The sequence below is a fragment of the Heterodontus francisci genome, chromosome 9, assembly GCF_036365525.1.
Source record: "Heterodontus francisci isolate sHetFra1 chromosome 9, sHetFra1.hap1, whole genome shotgun sequence".
Taxonomy (NCBI): Eukaryota; Metazoa; Chordata; class Chondrichthyes; order Heterodontiformes; family Heterodontidae; genus Heterodontus; species Heterodontus francisci.
In genome coordinates, this window is record NC_090379.1 from 104,733,966 (window position 1) to 104,751,517 (window position 17,552).

The window sequence follows — 17,552 nt, forward strand, 5'->3', positions numbered from 1 at the left end:
ATTTTATCAGCAGGTTTTATGATCTGGAATGCACTGCTTGAAGAGGTGGTGGAAGCAGATTCAATAGTAACTTGCAAAAGGGCATTGGATAAATACTTTAAAAAGAAAATATGCAGGGCCAAAGGGGGAGAGCAGGGGAGTGGGACTAATTGGATAGCTCTTTCAAAGAGCTGGCACAGATACAGTGGGCCGAATGGCCTCTTTCTGTGCTGTTTCTCTGAATCTAGAAGCAGTTGATATGGAAAAAGAGGCACGTATAAGATGAATCCTGTGCCAGTTGAGACCTTGTCCACAGTTCTGAATTTAAGTGCATAGATAGAAGAGTTTCCACTTTGAATGCAGTTGGCGATCTGGGCCCAAATTATGCCTAAAATGATGTTAGTTTCTAAAAGTTTTTTCCCTAAAGTTCCTGCTCAAACCCATTTGCATGTTGCCAAATGTAAAATCTGTCATGAACCAGAGCAATTGAGCAGTGTTTTAGAATGTAATTTAAAAAAAAATTTTGCTCCAAAATTATTTCTTGATATATTTAAAGAGTGGTACCTTGATGCAGTTTGATTAATGCAGCTGAAAATTTGTTTATCACAAAACGTAAGCATATTTGATCGGGGTCTAGTCCACCACCTGAACAGGTCTGGCAGCATTAGTGGAGAGAGAAAGAGTATATAAAAGGTCATAGACCTGAAATATTGGGGGGAATGTTATGCTGTCCACCGTGGCGAATTTGGTGGCTTACGAGGTGAGATATTTAGGCGGGAGGTGCTTTTATTTGGATTCCCGATGGTGGGATATTTTAGAGGAATAAATCGATGGTGGGTTTGCAGCGTTCCAGGGCTTCTCCATTTAAATAACATAAATACTCATTACCCTACGCATAGTTAGAATTTAGTCCTACCGGCTAGATTAAGTGAACGGCGAGCGCTATTCCTGTGCCACCCGGTTTACGAATATTTCAACGTGGCGTGCAGCAGTCTGATTTGTGCAGTTGAGTCTCATTCTGTGCTCTTCTCTCTTTAACTCAGTCGCTAAACTAACGCCAGCATTTCAAAGGATGCTTACCTCCATGCCAGCATTGGAATGGATTTTTGCCTCCAGCTCGGCACCAGCAAGGGTGAACCATCTCAGGAGATGGTGATGAAGGCATGGGCGGGGGCTACATGAAGCAGCAGGGAAGGGTGGGGCGATTGGGAGTATGGAGGAGCAGAGGAAGGTAGTCAGGGAGGGAAGAGTGGGAAATTGCATCCTCAGGACAAGGACAAATTACCAACAAATGTCAGAGAGGCAATGCCAGAGACACTTAATGATGTCACATGAAATGGTCACAGAAATTTGCAGGATCCTGCAGCATGAGCTGCAGCTACTCGGCTACGGTGGGAATCCCGTGCCAGTTGCCCTCAAGGTGACTGCTGCACTTAATCTTTTCTCCAGTGGCTCCTTCCAGGGAATCACGGGCGACATATGTGGCATCTCACAATCTGCGACCCACAGGTGCATCAAAGAGGTGACAAATGCTCTTTTTCGACGTGCCAGTGATGTCATCTTCTTATCTGTAGAAGAGGACAGCCAGGCAGCAAGGTCTGCGGTCTTCAGCGCCATTGCTGGATTCCCTAGAGTGCAAGGGATGATCAACTGTACTCAGGTGGACCAGCCTGTTGTCTTTCAATCGCAAAGGCCTTCACTCTTTAAATGTGCAACTGGTTTGCGACTACAGGAGAAGAATCATGTATATTTGCCCACATTTCCCAGGGAGCTGTCATGACTCCTACATTTTGAGGAATTCCCAGCTGCCAGCAATTTTCAAGGAACCAGCCAAAGTGATGGATCCTGGGTGACGAGGATTACCCACTTTGTACAAGGTTGATAACACCAGTACGTCATCCCCAAAGTGCTGCTGAAGAGAGAGAGGTACAATGTCGCCTCCACATCCACCGGAGCCATCATTGAGCACACCATTGGCATGCTGAAAATGTGATTTCGTTGCCGTGACCAATCCGGAGGGTTCTTCAGCACACGCCACAGAGGGTGTCACAAATAATCATTGTCTGCTGTGCCTTGTGCAACTTTGCAATTAGACGCGGCAACATTCTGCAGGCGGAGGAGGACGAGGACAACAATGACAATGATGCCGTCACCGATATGAGGGCCATGGAGAGACATCAGGGAGAACCTCATTTATGCACGTTTCAGCCAATAAATAAGCCACATCATCAAGGGAGGAGAAACATAACAATTCCCCACAGAAATTCCCTTTTGCATGAGGTCTTATTGATCACTGCAATCTTAATGAAGTGTTGCTGCACTTTCATGTGATTGGCATTTGAAATTATCTATGGGCTACAATGAATGCGACTACACACCATGGCAAGCAGCATTAAGTCATGACCATGGAAAACAAAAGTAAGGCATGACAGTATTGGAAAAAGTTATTCATCATCATTAGGTAAGCAACCATTATTGAATTCCAATGAGATATGGACGCTGGACATTTCCTGAGATGCTTTGCAAACATCATTGCATTCCTGCCATAGGTCTCCAAGACATTTCTTTGTATCCATCTGTAACCTAGCAAAACATTACTGAGACTGGATCAAACTTCGCAGGAAAGAAAAATGTATCAAATCTTTTCAATCATCACAATTTGTACAGCATCCGTGCCACCTTCATGCTCAAAACCCTTCCAATTTCCTTTTCCTGCCGTTGCATCTGGTGCTACCCCGACATTAACAGCTGAGGTGAAGGCAGTCTGCTCATTGCAGTGCCCCATTACTGTGGATGACCATGGTAGGCATCATCTGGAGGAACGGGGCCTTGATGGCTCCATCCTACTGGGGGTCTGCAGCACTAGTGTGTTCACCTGCTGGAGGTAAGGGAATAGGTATCTGAGGGGAGGACGAGACGCCGCTTACCCTGGGGGTGTCCTGAGAGGGAGGCCCCGGGGCAGCTGGCACGGTCTCCTCCTCCATCTGTGTGCACGATGGCACCTGCCTGTCTCCCTAAGGGGAAGGAGCACCTGGAGGGAGGTCCAGGTTCCTCGTCCCCCTCTCGCTTAGACTCTGCTGCATGGAGCCCATGGCAACAGCGATGGAGTTCAGGTCAGATTGTTTATGACTCGAGTGGTCAACCAGACTCACCATAGAGCTCACCAAACTCTCGATTGAGGAAGCCATTTGCTCAAATGCCTGGGACATGGCAGACATCATGCCTTGCATGGACTCCTCCATGGCATGCACAAAGCCAAGCATGACCTCAGGCATCTTCAATATATTTTCCACATGGCTTTTCTGCACATCCAGCAGACTTCTCGTAGCAACAAACAGAGGATCATCATGAGCATTGGCTGAGCAGGGGCCTGGTACCAGCAGTCCTCCGATTGTTAGGGGACCTGGCTGGCACATGCTCGCTCAGCTGCTGGGACGTGGTCTGTGTCGTGACCACCACTTGTGACCCAGATTCTAATCTTAAATCCCCCCCACCCCCTCATGGACTGTGTGGATGTATCTGCACTGGTGGCAATGAAAGAAGAGGCAAGTGACGGTGCACCCTCTGGGGCATTGGCTTCTTCTTGCTCTCCAGAGGAGGATTCTTGGGCCAGGCGGCGTTCTGCAACTCGAGTGCGGCACCTACAGTGGAGACACAAACAGAGGCACTTTAAGCATGTGCTTCACATAAGTGCATACAATTTCCTTCAGTTTCCACATAAAGCTGCAAGAGCTGAGATGACACTTCATACTTACAACTTGTGGCTCCTGTCCCGCCATCTCCGCTCGCCCTGCCTCCCTTCTCTCTCGCGATCTCAGAGGCCTCCTCCTCAGCCGTGGTCAACAGCCTGATGTCAGGGACCCCTCCTTCCGTCTTAGCATGCTCACACTGGTTGTGGCTTTGTTTATCCTGCAGCAGACAGTGCAGATATAATGATGTGGCAAATGATGCATCACAACCATTGCATACATGCATCAACATCACTCATTCTCAATCGGCTTTCGCACAACACATCCAATCACAAAAACAATACCAATCTTCATCTTGGCGAAACATCAATTAGTGAATGGCACCAAGGCTGTGTATGCATTCCACTGCATTCCTTGCATACTCTAGTCGATCTGAGCAAATTATTGATTCGCTTGCGGCACTACATCCATGTTCTACGAGTTACCCACAGTTCGAGACCTCCTCCACTATCCAGGCCACCTTGGTGAGGTGGGAGGGTCTTTGCACTCCATCTGCATGGAAGAGGACCTCCTCCCTTTTTCTGATGGCCTGGAGGAGAACCTGCAGGGAGGCGTCACTGAACTGCCTGAGATTTGATTCACTTTGGCTGTAGGGGAAATAAATGATGTGAAGGGAGGCAAGAATATTTGATTTAAGTATAAGCTTCAATTTAAGTTGATCTGAAGATACTTACATGATAGGAAGGCTGCTGATCGTTGAGGCTGCAAGCACAGAATGTTTTATATCTGTGGTGATCATGGTGGTCAAGGCAGTGACGGCAGGTTCCACCAATGAAAGGCCACTCCCATCGCGTGATCTTACATGTCCCTCATGCCTATCGCTGCATGGCTAATTTACATATCAAATTGCGTGGGGAATGGGATTTGCAGTGGAAGCAGAAGTAACAACTTCTGGTCCCACCTTCAGGAAGGCTGTGGCACTCATAAGATTCCACCCGTTAACTCTGTTTCCCTCTCCACGGATACTGCCACACCCGTTGAGTATTTCCAGCATTTTCGGATTTTATTTCAGATTTCCAGCATCTGCAATATTTTGCTTTTGTTTAAATAACGAAAAATGACTTTAAAAAACTACAGGCACCAGTAAATGTTAAAAAATATACTCAAAAGCTTTAAAATGCACTGAACAGAACCAGTTTAATTTTAAGAGCCTGCAAATGGGCGTAATTAACGGACACAGTTAATTTGATCTGGGGGAGTGACCAGCTTTGTGGGTGAGGCTGGCTTGGAACACAGTGGGCTGGATTTTATCCTGCCCTTGGAGACGGGAATGGAGGCGGGGTAGGGGAGGGGGGGGGGCACACAAAATGGCAAGGGGTGGCACCAGGCAGTTTGCCTATCGACTTCCCAATGCCACGGAATTTAGTCTGAGGACGGCCTTCCTGCCCAGAGGCCAAATGAAACCCTTAAGTTGCCAATTAATGGCCAGTTAAGGGCAGCTTCCTGCCTCTGCTCCCATTTCACTAATGTCGGGGGAGGGGGGAATGGGGGCCTGCCACCACGTGGAAACACCGCCTAGCAGGTTTGGGAGAAGGTCCCTCCTCCGAGGGCAATTCCTGGCGGCAATGGCCACCCCTTTCACTGGGATAAAATTCCGGCCTATTTTTTTAAACTAGCACAAAAGAACACGGAAACTTGATTTGTGCTGAATGTCATTTACGTTGAAAATTCTGCTGTTCTTTTGTGCTGGTTTTGGGCGAATTGCATCGAAATAATCTGTGCAACCCAGTGGAAACTCCGGGCTATTCCCTACCAGGAGTAACAGGAGGGTGGAGTGGAGTACTGAGACAAGTGTGTGTGATGGGCAAGAGCCAGAGGAAAGGATTGGAAGTTGTGAAGTGAGTTGGTGAGAGATAAGGTGGCTGCATTTTCCAGATATAGAGCGAGATGTGTGAATTAGCCGTAGCACTCACTCAGAGATAGTGTGGCCATGTGAAACATCTCAATTAAGGGGGTAGCTGCATGTGTGCATGCTGGAGGTGAAGTGAATGGTGAGTTTCAGTAAATGCTCGGAGAATGAGAGTAATGAGAATGAAAGTGAAGGTTGAAGTTACAGAGCTGAAAGGAAATAAGGGCAAAAATAGGAACTTTGAGGAAGAGTCTTTCAATATGGCACTCAGAACTTTCCTAACAACTGCTTCTAAATGGGACAGAGTGAACCACTCCTCACAGCTATTAAGTGGTGTTTCTCAAGTACGATATGCTTGCTCAGCAATCTTCAGATGTGCGTTGTCACAGCTATTAATGATCATTCGCTAACCATCTGTCTGAATGCTCCTGACACTGAACAGTGATATTGCCAAGAAAACGTTAATTGCATCACAGTTAATATGTAGGTAAAAAGCTGCAAAGCATTTAGTAAAATCTAATTCTGTTTCCGAGGAGTAAGTACAAGATCACAGAGACGAAGAAGTTTTGTTCCTACTTCAGAACGCAATTTTCAAATAGCTGCTTGAGTCCTAATGAGCTCCCTGCCAGCATCAGAATCAGTCCATAGTTTATACATAGTATACAGCTAGAGCTAATGAGCCCTCTAACTGAGAGTCTAACACTCTAATATAGAGCAATAGAGCCTGCTGTAGGGCTATAGAGCCCTCTAACTGAGAGTCTAACTTTCTACTGTAGGAATATAGAGCCCTCTAACTGAGAGTCTAACTTTCTACTGTAGGAATATAGAGCCCTCTAACTGAGAGTCTAACACTGTACAGCAACAGAGCCCTCTCACTGAGTCTAACACTCTAATATAGAGCAATAGAGCCTGCTGTAGGGCTATAGAGTCCTCTAACTGAGAGTCTAACACTCTACTGTAGAGCAACAGACCCCTTACTAAGAGTCTAGCACTCTTCTGTAGAACTAGAAAACTCTCTAACCGAGAGTCAGCACTTTACTGTAGGGCTACAGATATTTTGCCCGGTGTATGCTGCTAGAACAACCCTACTCGTTGAGTTTGGGTCTGGTATTCATCTGCAGGTGCCATCATGTCCTCTAAAATGTTGAATGCATTCCTGTTAAAAACCATTAAAGCCTCTGAATTGGACTTCCAGGTATTTTGAATGGTAGCCCAATGCTCTACTAGATATCCTAAATTGGAGTCCAACATGCTCGAAGGGCCAAATGGCCTACTCCTGCTCCTATTTTCTATGTTAGTTTTAGAAGTAACTTATTTCTGAAGGGGAATCTCACACTCCTGCCACTGAACTACTACATGCCACAATCAGTCACTCTGCTGGTAGATCTTCCAGGAGTCCAACACTGTTAATAAATCTATTGGGGTTTACTTTGGCCAAAGGGTGAAAACAGGCACTGAATAGAAGCAGTACGAAAAGATTTGCCTGTTTGAATGTTTGTATTTTGCACACAATCTTGGTCCTAATTGCTGATTTTGAACTTGACTGGAGGAGCTTTATCAGACGCCTGCTGATTAGACGCAATTTTCACGGAGCAGTATATGTGGGCCCATTGCACCCACCTCCACAGAAAGTGTGGTGTGCGCTGGCTGGCACACAGTGGCACACATTGCAAGATGGCTCGGAGATCGAGGGAGAGGGTGCACAGGTTCCTGGATACAGCACTGGAGATCCTGGTGGAAGAGATCCAGAGGTGGAGGGATGTCCTGTACCCATGGGTGGGGAGGGAGGCCACCTTGCCGTCCTGTCCCTCTCTCCTGCAGCAGCTGGTGCTGCTCTACCTGGCCCTATATCCTTCTCCCACTCCTTATCCAGACCAATGTGGACTCATAACAAGATGACCATGAGCAAGTACTCTTTTTCTCTTGGTGACTCCTATAAGGTGTCTAATAAGGTGGAGTGGCACAACACTTACTTTTTTTAAGTGAGGGCCTCGGGGAACTTCCAGAACAAACATTGCTCAAGACTTTGTGAAGTAGTTGCTTGGTAGTACAGAACTTGGGGATTGCCGTTGAAGCTCTTGGTCTTGCACTCATCAGGACTGTCAAATTTCAAAGGAAGAACAATTTATACTGCATGAGAAAAGGGTGTTGATTGGTTGACAAGTCGATTGGTCGAAGTATTGCCATGGAGAATGTACCAGGCAACTATTGTCCCCTTCGCTTTGTTTAATTCAAAAAAGCCGCAATGCCTGGACTTGTTCCTTTTGCCCGCAGAGGACAGGTCCCTGCGTATGAATATATGTAGCTTCTAGCAAGCTTAAGTGAGCCACATTGCGAGCCTGATTTATAATCTTAAATTGGTTGTTAGTGTAATTCTTAACACACTCGGGATTGTTCAGCAAGTGCTGTCCAGTCGCGGAATTACATCTAACATTAGACATTGTGTTTTGAGTTTTGCAAGTACAAGCTGGTAGAGTACGGTCAGTACTCTGCCTGTTGTGAACAGCCAGAGGGACGTGCTGCATCGCTATATCAGGGCAATCTTGACATACCGCCATTTTCTGAATCTGTATTCATTGAACTTAAGAACTTAGCAACTCACGCAGTTGAGTTTAATGAATGTCTAAATAGATGGTGGTGCCATGGGATCCACTCCAGGCCCAGCTCTCGCTAACATTGTCGTCGGTTTCCACCAGAAATGCGTTTTCTGTGGAATGACCCCTAATGTCCTACCCCATGCATTTTTCTGATACGTAGATGATACGTTTGCTATATTTCAGTCTGCAGCTGTGTATAAGAATTTCCTTATACACCTTAATGTGCTCCATCCCACGCTCAAATTCACCTTTGAAACGGAGCAGTCTAACGAGCTCCCTTTCCTTGACATGCCAGTTTAAGAATGAGGTCTCCCTTTTAAGATGGAGATGAAGAGAATTTTTTTTTCTCAAAGGGTTGTTAATCTGTGGAATTCTCTTCCCCAGAAAGCAGTGGAGGCTGGGTCATTGAATTTATTCAAGGCTGAATTGGATAGATTTTTGATAGACAAGGGAGTCAAGGCTTATGGGGGGCAGACAGGAAAGTGGAGTTGAGACCAGAACCAGATGAACCATGATCTTATCGAATGGCGGAATAGGCTCAAAGGGCCGAATGGACTACTCCTGCTCCTATGTTGAGAAATCACTAATGGGTTCTCTACTACTGTCTACCACAAGCCTACCTTCACTGGTCAATATACGCGTTGCAATTCCTATAGATCTACACGCTATAGGATTGGCCTTATCGGCAATCTCGTAAATAGAGCCCAAGTCATTTGCTCACTGTGCATGCTTGATGCCAAAATAGGGCACATCAGACTTATCCTGCGGGATAATAGCTACCCCAATTAGATTGTTGCTTGTTGTGTTTCGTGCATACTAACGAATGGGCCTAAGGCTGTTATGTTTGGACCTGAAAATGCCCAGTTTACCTCAAATTACCCTGGAAGTGTAAGGTATCTCAAAAATTTGAGCAACAGGTGAAGCTAGCCGTTTCACACTGCTACTATGCAGTAGCAACACGAGTGGTATTTTCCACTAACAGAATGCTGCCGTCAAGCCAAAAAGACGTTCTGCCTACAACACAAATGTGGTATATGAATTCCAGTGCTGATGTGATGCCAGGTACGTAGGCTGTACGTTCCAACGACTGGTGGATCATATCAAACAGCACATCCCTTCAGCTGTTCACAATAGGCAGAGTACTGACTGTAGTCAACCAGCCCGTACTTACAAAACGTAGAACACAATGTCCAATGTTAGATGTGATTCTGCATTTGGACAGCACTTACTGAACAATCCTGAGTGTGCTAAGACTAAAATAACAACCAATTTAAGATCAGTCAGGCTCACAGTGTGGCTCGCTTGTGCTTGCTAGAAGCTAGATATATTCATAGACAGGGACCTGTCCTTGTGCCTTTTTTGAATTAAACAAAGCATGAGGGGCAAAAGATCCCTGTTGCATTCTCCATGGCATGCGTCAACCAATCAGAGTTGAATTGCCAACAAATCAGCACCCCTTTTCTTACGCAGTAAAAATTATTGCTCCCTTTGAAATTTGGCATTCTTGTGTCTGTCCTGATGACTGCAAGACGAAAATCTTCGACATGTCTCCTTTTTCAGCAATACTTTGCGAAGTCTTGACAAAGTGTCCCAGAAAGTATCCCGATTTGCTTTAGAGGTCCTCTTCACAGCTCCAGCAGCAATGACCATGAAATGTTGAGCATCCCATTAAGTAGTGCTTGAAATCGACATAAACACTGAATTTACTCCAAAACAGTTGGTCACTGTTAGGGGAGGGCATTAGTCGTAGCACTAGCCACCAAAATTCTATGCATCCTCTTTAATGAGCATTAGCAGAGATTTTAAGTGGCAATCAACTGTTCAACAAGCCTCTGGCAGCCGTTCTTAGCATGTGCTTCAACTCCTTTACCCAGATGGCATCTTGTGCCAAACATGGGCTAAACTAACATTTCAGCTGAAGACCCCAGCTTGGCCACCTGTTTCCCTCTTGTGCCTAAAGTATTCAGCGAAAATCGGCCCCGTTATATCATCTAAATAGGTCAACCACCAGAAGCTGGTGAGCGGATCACTGACTTTGTCAAAAATGATAGAAATTGACCGACCTTCTTCTTATGATGTGAAATCCTCTAAAATCCTACCGGGCAGTCATGCTCTTGACATCTTTGTGTTTTCAGGAACTCGCCAGATCTTACCTCTAGGTTTCTCCAGTATGGTGAGTCAGGAGTCAACCAAGTCACAATATTTCCTGCCTGTAACTTAGAGCAACTAAGAGAGGAGGCCTTTAAAATGAAGAGTGAGGGCGGGAAGCAAGAATCACAGAAGCAAGAGGACATAGTAAGATTCAGAAATGACAATCAGAAACGACCAGATGATGTAAGCACTGCATTACATTTTGGATTTTCCCAACATCTTTACCCATATATACAATTACAGTTTTCATAAGCACACCAATTCTGCTATGACGTTAAGACCTTGGCGAGGCTGCAGAGGAAATTTACTAGACTGGTACCAGGGATGAGGGTTTTCAGTTCTGCGGAGAGACTGGAGAAGCTGGGATTGTTCTTCTTAGAGCAGAGAAGGTTAAGGAGAGATTTGGGAGAGGTGTTCAAAATCATGAAGGGTTTTAATAAAGTAATTAAGGAGAAACTGTTTCCAGTGGCAGAAGGGGTAGTAACCTGGTTTATTGGCAAAAGAACCAGAGGTGACATGAGGGGGAAAAAAAATCAACACAAGTTTTAATGTTCAGCCTTGCATTGCCTGAAAGGGTGTTGGAAGCAGATTCAATAATAACTTTCAACATGGAATTGGGTAAATACTTGAAGGGGAGAAATATTGCAAGGTTATGGGGAACGAGCAGGGGAGTGGGATTAACTGGGTAGCTCTACCAGAGAGCTGGCACAAGCACGATGGGCCAAATGGCCTCCTTCTGTGCTGTATGATTCCATGAATCAAAATCTGTGTCTTTGTTCTTAGCTATGTTTGACCTGTCAGTTAATCTCGACTGTGGGAAATTGTTCATGGAAGAACACATGGAGCACACATCATGTTTTTATGTCACTTCAGGTGATCGAAAAATAATGCATTTCTGCACCAGTGTTTACAGGCAGCGATGACAACTGCCACACTCCTATCCCTTCTAGCAGTGAGTTATAGACTATCCATAGTGTCGCACAAGAGATGAATCCATCCAGTGGAGATGTTGTCAGCGAAACACTTCAATGGAGGTGCTGGCAGTGTCAATGCTATGGAGATATTGGCTGTGAGCCACATTTATGGAGACATTGATGGTGAGATACATCAGTGTAGATGTAGGCAATGAGTCACTCATTTGGGGATATTAACATGAGTAATTCCAAGCAACACATTGCAGCTGAGTCTCTCCTTTGAGACTCTGCTGTCGAGTCTCTGCTACGAGACCCTGTTATCAAGCGTCTCCTATGAGACCTTACTGTCGAGTCTGTGCTTGGAGATTTTGCTGTCGAGTCTCTCCTATGGGACCTTGCTGCTGAGTCTCTGCTATTGGAAATATTAAGGTGAATCAGTCTGATGGTGATCTTAAGATAGGTTCATATAAAGGTTTAGAGTAGAGTGTCAAAAGTTGGCTTCGACATAAAACCAGAGCCAAGTAGTATCCCCATAGATTAGTAAGTTACTTAAGGATTTACTCTTTCTTGTTTTTCTGCAGCTCACGTCAGAATTCTTTTCAGTGTTGAATCCTGCCCCAAGCAAAGCCCCAGTGAAAGCCCCACCTAGAACGGAGTCTAGTACTGTTTCAGATAAGCCACTGTGTGTCAGAGCGATGTACACCCAGAGGAAACGGAATCCCACTCTAGAAATGAGGAAAGTGTTAACCGGATCAACGAAAGGACAGTCATCCTCAGCACATCCAAGTCCAGCTGTGTCACCGGGTCCATCCATGAGAAAATCCCAGTCTGTCCACGACCTGATTCATGAAGGTAAGGAGAAAGGAGACTGTCAGCTCTATTTATACCAAAGAAAAGTTGATTACAGAAAAAGAAAGAACTTGCATTTATATAGCACCTTTGACAACCTCAGGATGTCCACGTGCTTTGATCTGTTCTTTATTTCAACTCTCCCAAAGTAAGAATTTCTACAAAAAAAAACTCTCCTGTATAAATGGTGTCTCTGATGCTTGCTGTGTAGAGAGGAATAATGTGGCAAATAATATGTGATAGAGAAAAGATATTTACATTTTCTGTTCTCAACACAGTAGCTGATGAAAAGGAATTTAACCCCAGAAGCCTTGCAGCATAGAACTGACAGTTTAGTTCTGTGTTGTAATGGAGCCTCGGTGATGGTTGATACTTGAACCTGCTGATAATTGTGTTTAGTCAGCTCTCAGGTGGGCTATTGTCTGGTATTTTGCAGAAGTAAACCATCTTGTTTTGGTAGCTCACAACCGAGGAGCCTCCTTTCAGAGCACACGTGAGGAGTTGTAAGAGAGTCCACACCTCATTAAGCTGAAGCGCGGAACCTGAGGAGCTGAAGAATGTTGATGGAGGAAAAGAAAAAATTAGAAACAATAGATTTCAATGCAAAGAAACTGCAAAAAAAACTGTTAAGATCCCTCTATATGGAGAATGGAGAAAACTGAATATTGAAGTTTGCATACCGATGAGGATCTCCCGATATTGAGGGTCCCGTACCGATGAGGATCTCTCGATATTGAGGGTCCCGTACCGATGAGGATCTCCCGATATTGAAGATCCCGTACCGATGAGGATCTCTCGATATTGAAGATCCCGTACTGATGAGGATCTCTCGATATTGAAGATCCTGTACCGATGAGGATCTCCCGATATTGAAGATCCCGTACCGATGAGGATCTCTCGATATTGAGGGTCCCGTACCGATGAGGATCTCCCGATATTGAAGATCCCGTACCGATGAGGATCTCTCGATATTGAAGATCCCGTACCAATGAGGATCTCTCGATATTGAAGATCCCGTACCGATGAGGATCTCTCGATATTGAAGATCCCGTACCGATGAGGATCTCTCGATATTGAAGATCCCGTACCGATGAGGATCTCTCGATATTGAAGATCCCGTACCGATGAGGATCTCTCGATATTGAAGATCCCGTACCGATGAGGATCTCCCGATATTGAAGATCCCGTACCGATGAGGATCTCTCGATATTGAAGATCCCGTACCGATGAGGATCTCCCGATATTGAAGATCCCGTACCGATGAGGATCTCTCGATATTGAAGATCCCGTACTGATGAGGATCTCCCGATATTGAAGATCCCGTACCGATGAGGATCTCTCGATATTGAAGATCCCGTACCGATGAGGATCTCCCGATATTGAAGATCCCGTACCGATGAGGATCTCTCGATATTGAAGATCCCGTACTGATGAGGATCTCCCGATATTGAAGATCCCGTACTGATGAGGATCTCCCGATATTGAAGATCCCGTACCGATGAGGATCTCCCGATATTGAAGATCCCGTACCGATGAGGATCTCTCGATATTGAAGATCCCGTACCGATGAGGATCTCCCGATATTGAAGATCCCGTACTGATGAGGATCTCTCGATATTGAAGGTCCCGTACTGATGAGGATCTCCCGATATTGAAGATCCCGTACTGATGAGGATCTCCCGATATTGAGGGTCCCGTACCGATGAGGATCTCCCGATATTGAAGATCCCGTACCGATGAGGATCTCTCGATATTGAAGATCCCGTACCGATGAGGATCTCTCGATATTGAAGATCCCGTACCGATGAGGATCTCTCGATATTGAAGATCCCGTACTGATGAGGATCTCCCGATATTGAAGATCCCGTACCGATGAGGATCTCTCGATATTGAAGATCCCGTACCGATGAGGATCTCTCGATATTGAAGATCCCGTACCGATGAGGATCTCTCGATATTGAAGATCCCGTACCGATGAGGATCTCCCGATATTGAAGATCCCGTACCGATGAGGATCTCTCGATATTGAAGATCCCGTACCGATGAGGATCTCTCGATATTGAAGATCCCGTACTGATGAGGATCTCCCGATATTGAAGATCCCGTACCGATGAGGATCTCTCGATATTGAAGATCCCGTACCGATGAGGATCTCTCGATATTGAAGATCCCGTACCGATGAGGATCTCTCGATATTGAAGATCCCGTACCGATGAGGATCTCCCGATATTGAAGATCCCGTACCGATGAGGATCTCCCGATATTGAAGATCCCGTACCGATGAGGATCTCTCGATATTGAGGATCCCGTACCGATGAGGATCTCCCGATATTGAAGATCCCGTACCGATGAGGATCTCTCGATATTGAAGATCCCGTACTGATGAGGATCTCCCGATATTGAAGATCCCGTACCGATGAGGATCTCTCGATATTGAAGATCCCGTACCGATGAGGATCTCTCGATATTGAAGATCCCGTACCGATGAGGATCTCTCGATATTGAGGATCCCGTACCGATGAGGATCTCCCGATATTGAAGATCCCGTACCGATGAGGATCTCTCGATATTGAAGATCCCGTACCGATGAGGATCTCCCGATATTGAAGATCCCGTACCGATGAGGATCTCTCGATATTGAAGATCCCGTACCAATGAGGATCTCTCGATATTGAAGATCCCGTACCGATGAGGATCTCCCGATATTGAAGATCCCGTACCAATGAGGATCTCCCGATATTGAAGATCCCGTACCAATGAGGATCTCTCGATATTGAAGATCCCGTACCGATGAGGATCTCTCGATATTGAAGATCCCGTACCGATGAGGATCTCCCGATATTGAAGATCCCGTACCGATGAGGATCTCCCGTACCAATGAGGATCTCTCGATATTGAAGATCCCGTACTGATGAGGATCTCCCGATATTGAAGATCCCGTACTGATGAGGATCTCTCGATATTGAAGATCCCGTACCGATGAGGATCTCTCGATATTGAAGATCCCGTACCGATGTGGATCTCTCGATATTGAAGATCCCGTACCGATGTGGATCTCTCGATATTGAAGATCCCGTACCAATGAGGATCTCTCGATATTGAAGATCCCGTACTGATGAGGATCTCCCGATATTGAAGATCCCGTACTGATGAGGATCTCTCGATATTGAAGATCCCGTACCGATGAGGATCTCTCGATATTGAAGATCCCGTACCGATGAGGATCTCTCGATATTGAAGATCCCGTACTGATGAGGATCTCCCGATATTGAAGATCCCGTACTGATGAGGATCTCTCGATATTGAAGATCCCGTACCAATGAGGATCTCTCGATATTGAAGATCCCGTACCGATGAGGATCTCTCGATATTGAAGATCCCGTACCGATGAGGATCTCCCGATATTGAAGATCCCGTACCGATGAGGATCTCTCGATATTGAAGATCCTGTACCGATGAGGATCTCTCGATATTGAAGATCCCGTACCGATGAGGATCTCCCGATATTGAAGATCCTGTACCGATGAGGATCTCTCGATATTGAAGATCCCGTACCGATGAGGATCTCCCGATATTGAAGATCCTGTACCGATGAGGATCTCTCGATATTGAAGATCCCGTACTGATGAGGATCTCCCGATATTGAGGGTCCCGTACCAATGAGGATCTCCCGATATTGAAGATCCTGTACCGATGAGGATCTCTCGATATTGAAGATCCCGTACCGATGAGGATCTCTCGATATTGAAGATCCCGTACCGATGAGGATCTCTCGATATTGAAGATCCCGTACCGATGAGGATCTCCCGATATTGAAGATCCCGTACCGATGAGGATCTCCCGTACCAATGAGGATCTCTCGATATTGAAGATCCCGTACCGATGAGGATCTCTCGATATTGAAGATCCCGTACCGATGAGGATCTCCCGATATTGAAGATCCCGTACCGATGAGGATCTCTCGATATTGAAGATCCCGTACCGATGAGGATCTCCCGATATTGAAGATCCCGTACCGATGAGGATCTCCCGTACCAATGAGGATCTCTCGATATTGAAGATCCCGTACCGATGAGGATCTCCCGATATTGAAGATCCCGTACCGATGAGGATCTCCCGTACCAATGAGGATCTCTCGATATTGAAGATCCCGTACCGATGAGGATCTCTCGATATTGAAGATCCCGTACCGATGAGGATCTCCCGATATTGAAGATCCCGTACCGATGAGGATCTCCCGATATTGAAGATCCCGTACCGATGAGGATCTCCCGATATTGAAGATCCCGTACCGATGTGGATCTCTCGATATTGAAGATCCCGTACCGATGAGGATCTCCCGATATTGAAGATCCCGTACCGATGAGGATCTCCCGTACCAATGAGGATCTCTCGATATTGAAGATCCCGTACCGATGAGGATCTCTCGATATTGAAGATCCCGTACCGATGAGGATCTCCCGATATTGAAGATCCCGTACCGATGAGGATCTCTCGATATTGAAGATCCCGTACCGATGAGGATCTCCCGATATTGAAGATCCCGTACCGATGAGGATCTCTCGATATTGAAGATCCCGTACCGATGATGATCTCCCGATATTGAAGATCCCGTACTGATGAGGATCTCCCGATATTGAAGATCCCGTACTGATGAGGATCTCTCGATATTGAAGATCCCGTACCGATGATGATCTCCCGATATTGAAGATCCCGTACTGATGAGGATCTCCCGATATTGAAGATCCCGTACCGATGAGGATCTCCCGATATTGAAGATCCCGTACTGATGAGGATCTCCCGATATTGAAGATCCCATAATGATGAGGTTCTCTCTATATTGAAGATCCCGTACCGATGAGGATCTCCCGATATTGAAGATCCCGTACCGATGAGGATCTCCCGATATTGAAGATCCCGTACTGATGAGGATCTCCCGATATTGAAGATCCCGTACCGATGAGGATCTCCCGATATTGAAGATCCCGTACTGATGAGGATCTCTCGATATTGAAGATCCCGTACCAATGAGGATCTCTCGATATTGAAGATCCCGTACCGATGAGGATCTCCCGATATTGAAGATCCCGTACCGATGAGGATCTCCCGATATTGAAGATCCCGTACCGATGAGGATCTCCCGATATTGAAGATCCCGTACTGATGAGGATCTCCCGATATTGAAGATCCCGTACTGATGAGGATCTCCCGATATTGAAGATCCCGTACCGATGAGGATCTCCCGATATTGAAGATCCCGTACTGATGAGGATCTCCCGATATTGAAGATCCCGTACCGATGAGGATCTCCCGATATTGAAGATCCCGTACTGATGAGGATCTCTCGATATTGAAGATCCCGTACTGATGAGGATCTCCCGATATTGAAGATCCCGTACCGATGAGGATCTCTCGATATTGAAGATCCCGTACCGATGAGGATCTCCCGATATTGAAGATCCCG

General features: G+C 45.9%; 1 protein-coding gene across 3 annotated transcripts in view; it reads left to right on the plus strand.

Moving 5' to 3' along the window:
* The window catches only part of mapkbp1 (mitogen-activated protein kinase binding protein 1), a 368,915-nt gene that overhangs the window by 336,932 nt on the left and 14,431 nt on the right, over positions 1-17,552 (plus strand). For all 3 annotated transcript variants that reach the window (XM_068039616.1, XM_068039618.1, XM_068039619.1), the window contains 2 exons: positions 10,310-10,508; positions 11,821-12,091. In XM_068039616.1, coding sequence (XP_067895717.1) covers positions 10,310-10,508; positions 11,821-12,091 — 470 coding nt within the window. The remainder of the gene's footprint in view (positions 1-10,309; positions 10,509-11,820; positions 12,092-17,552) is intronic.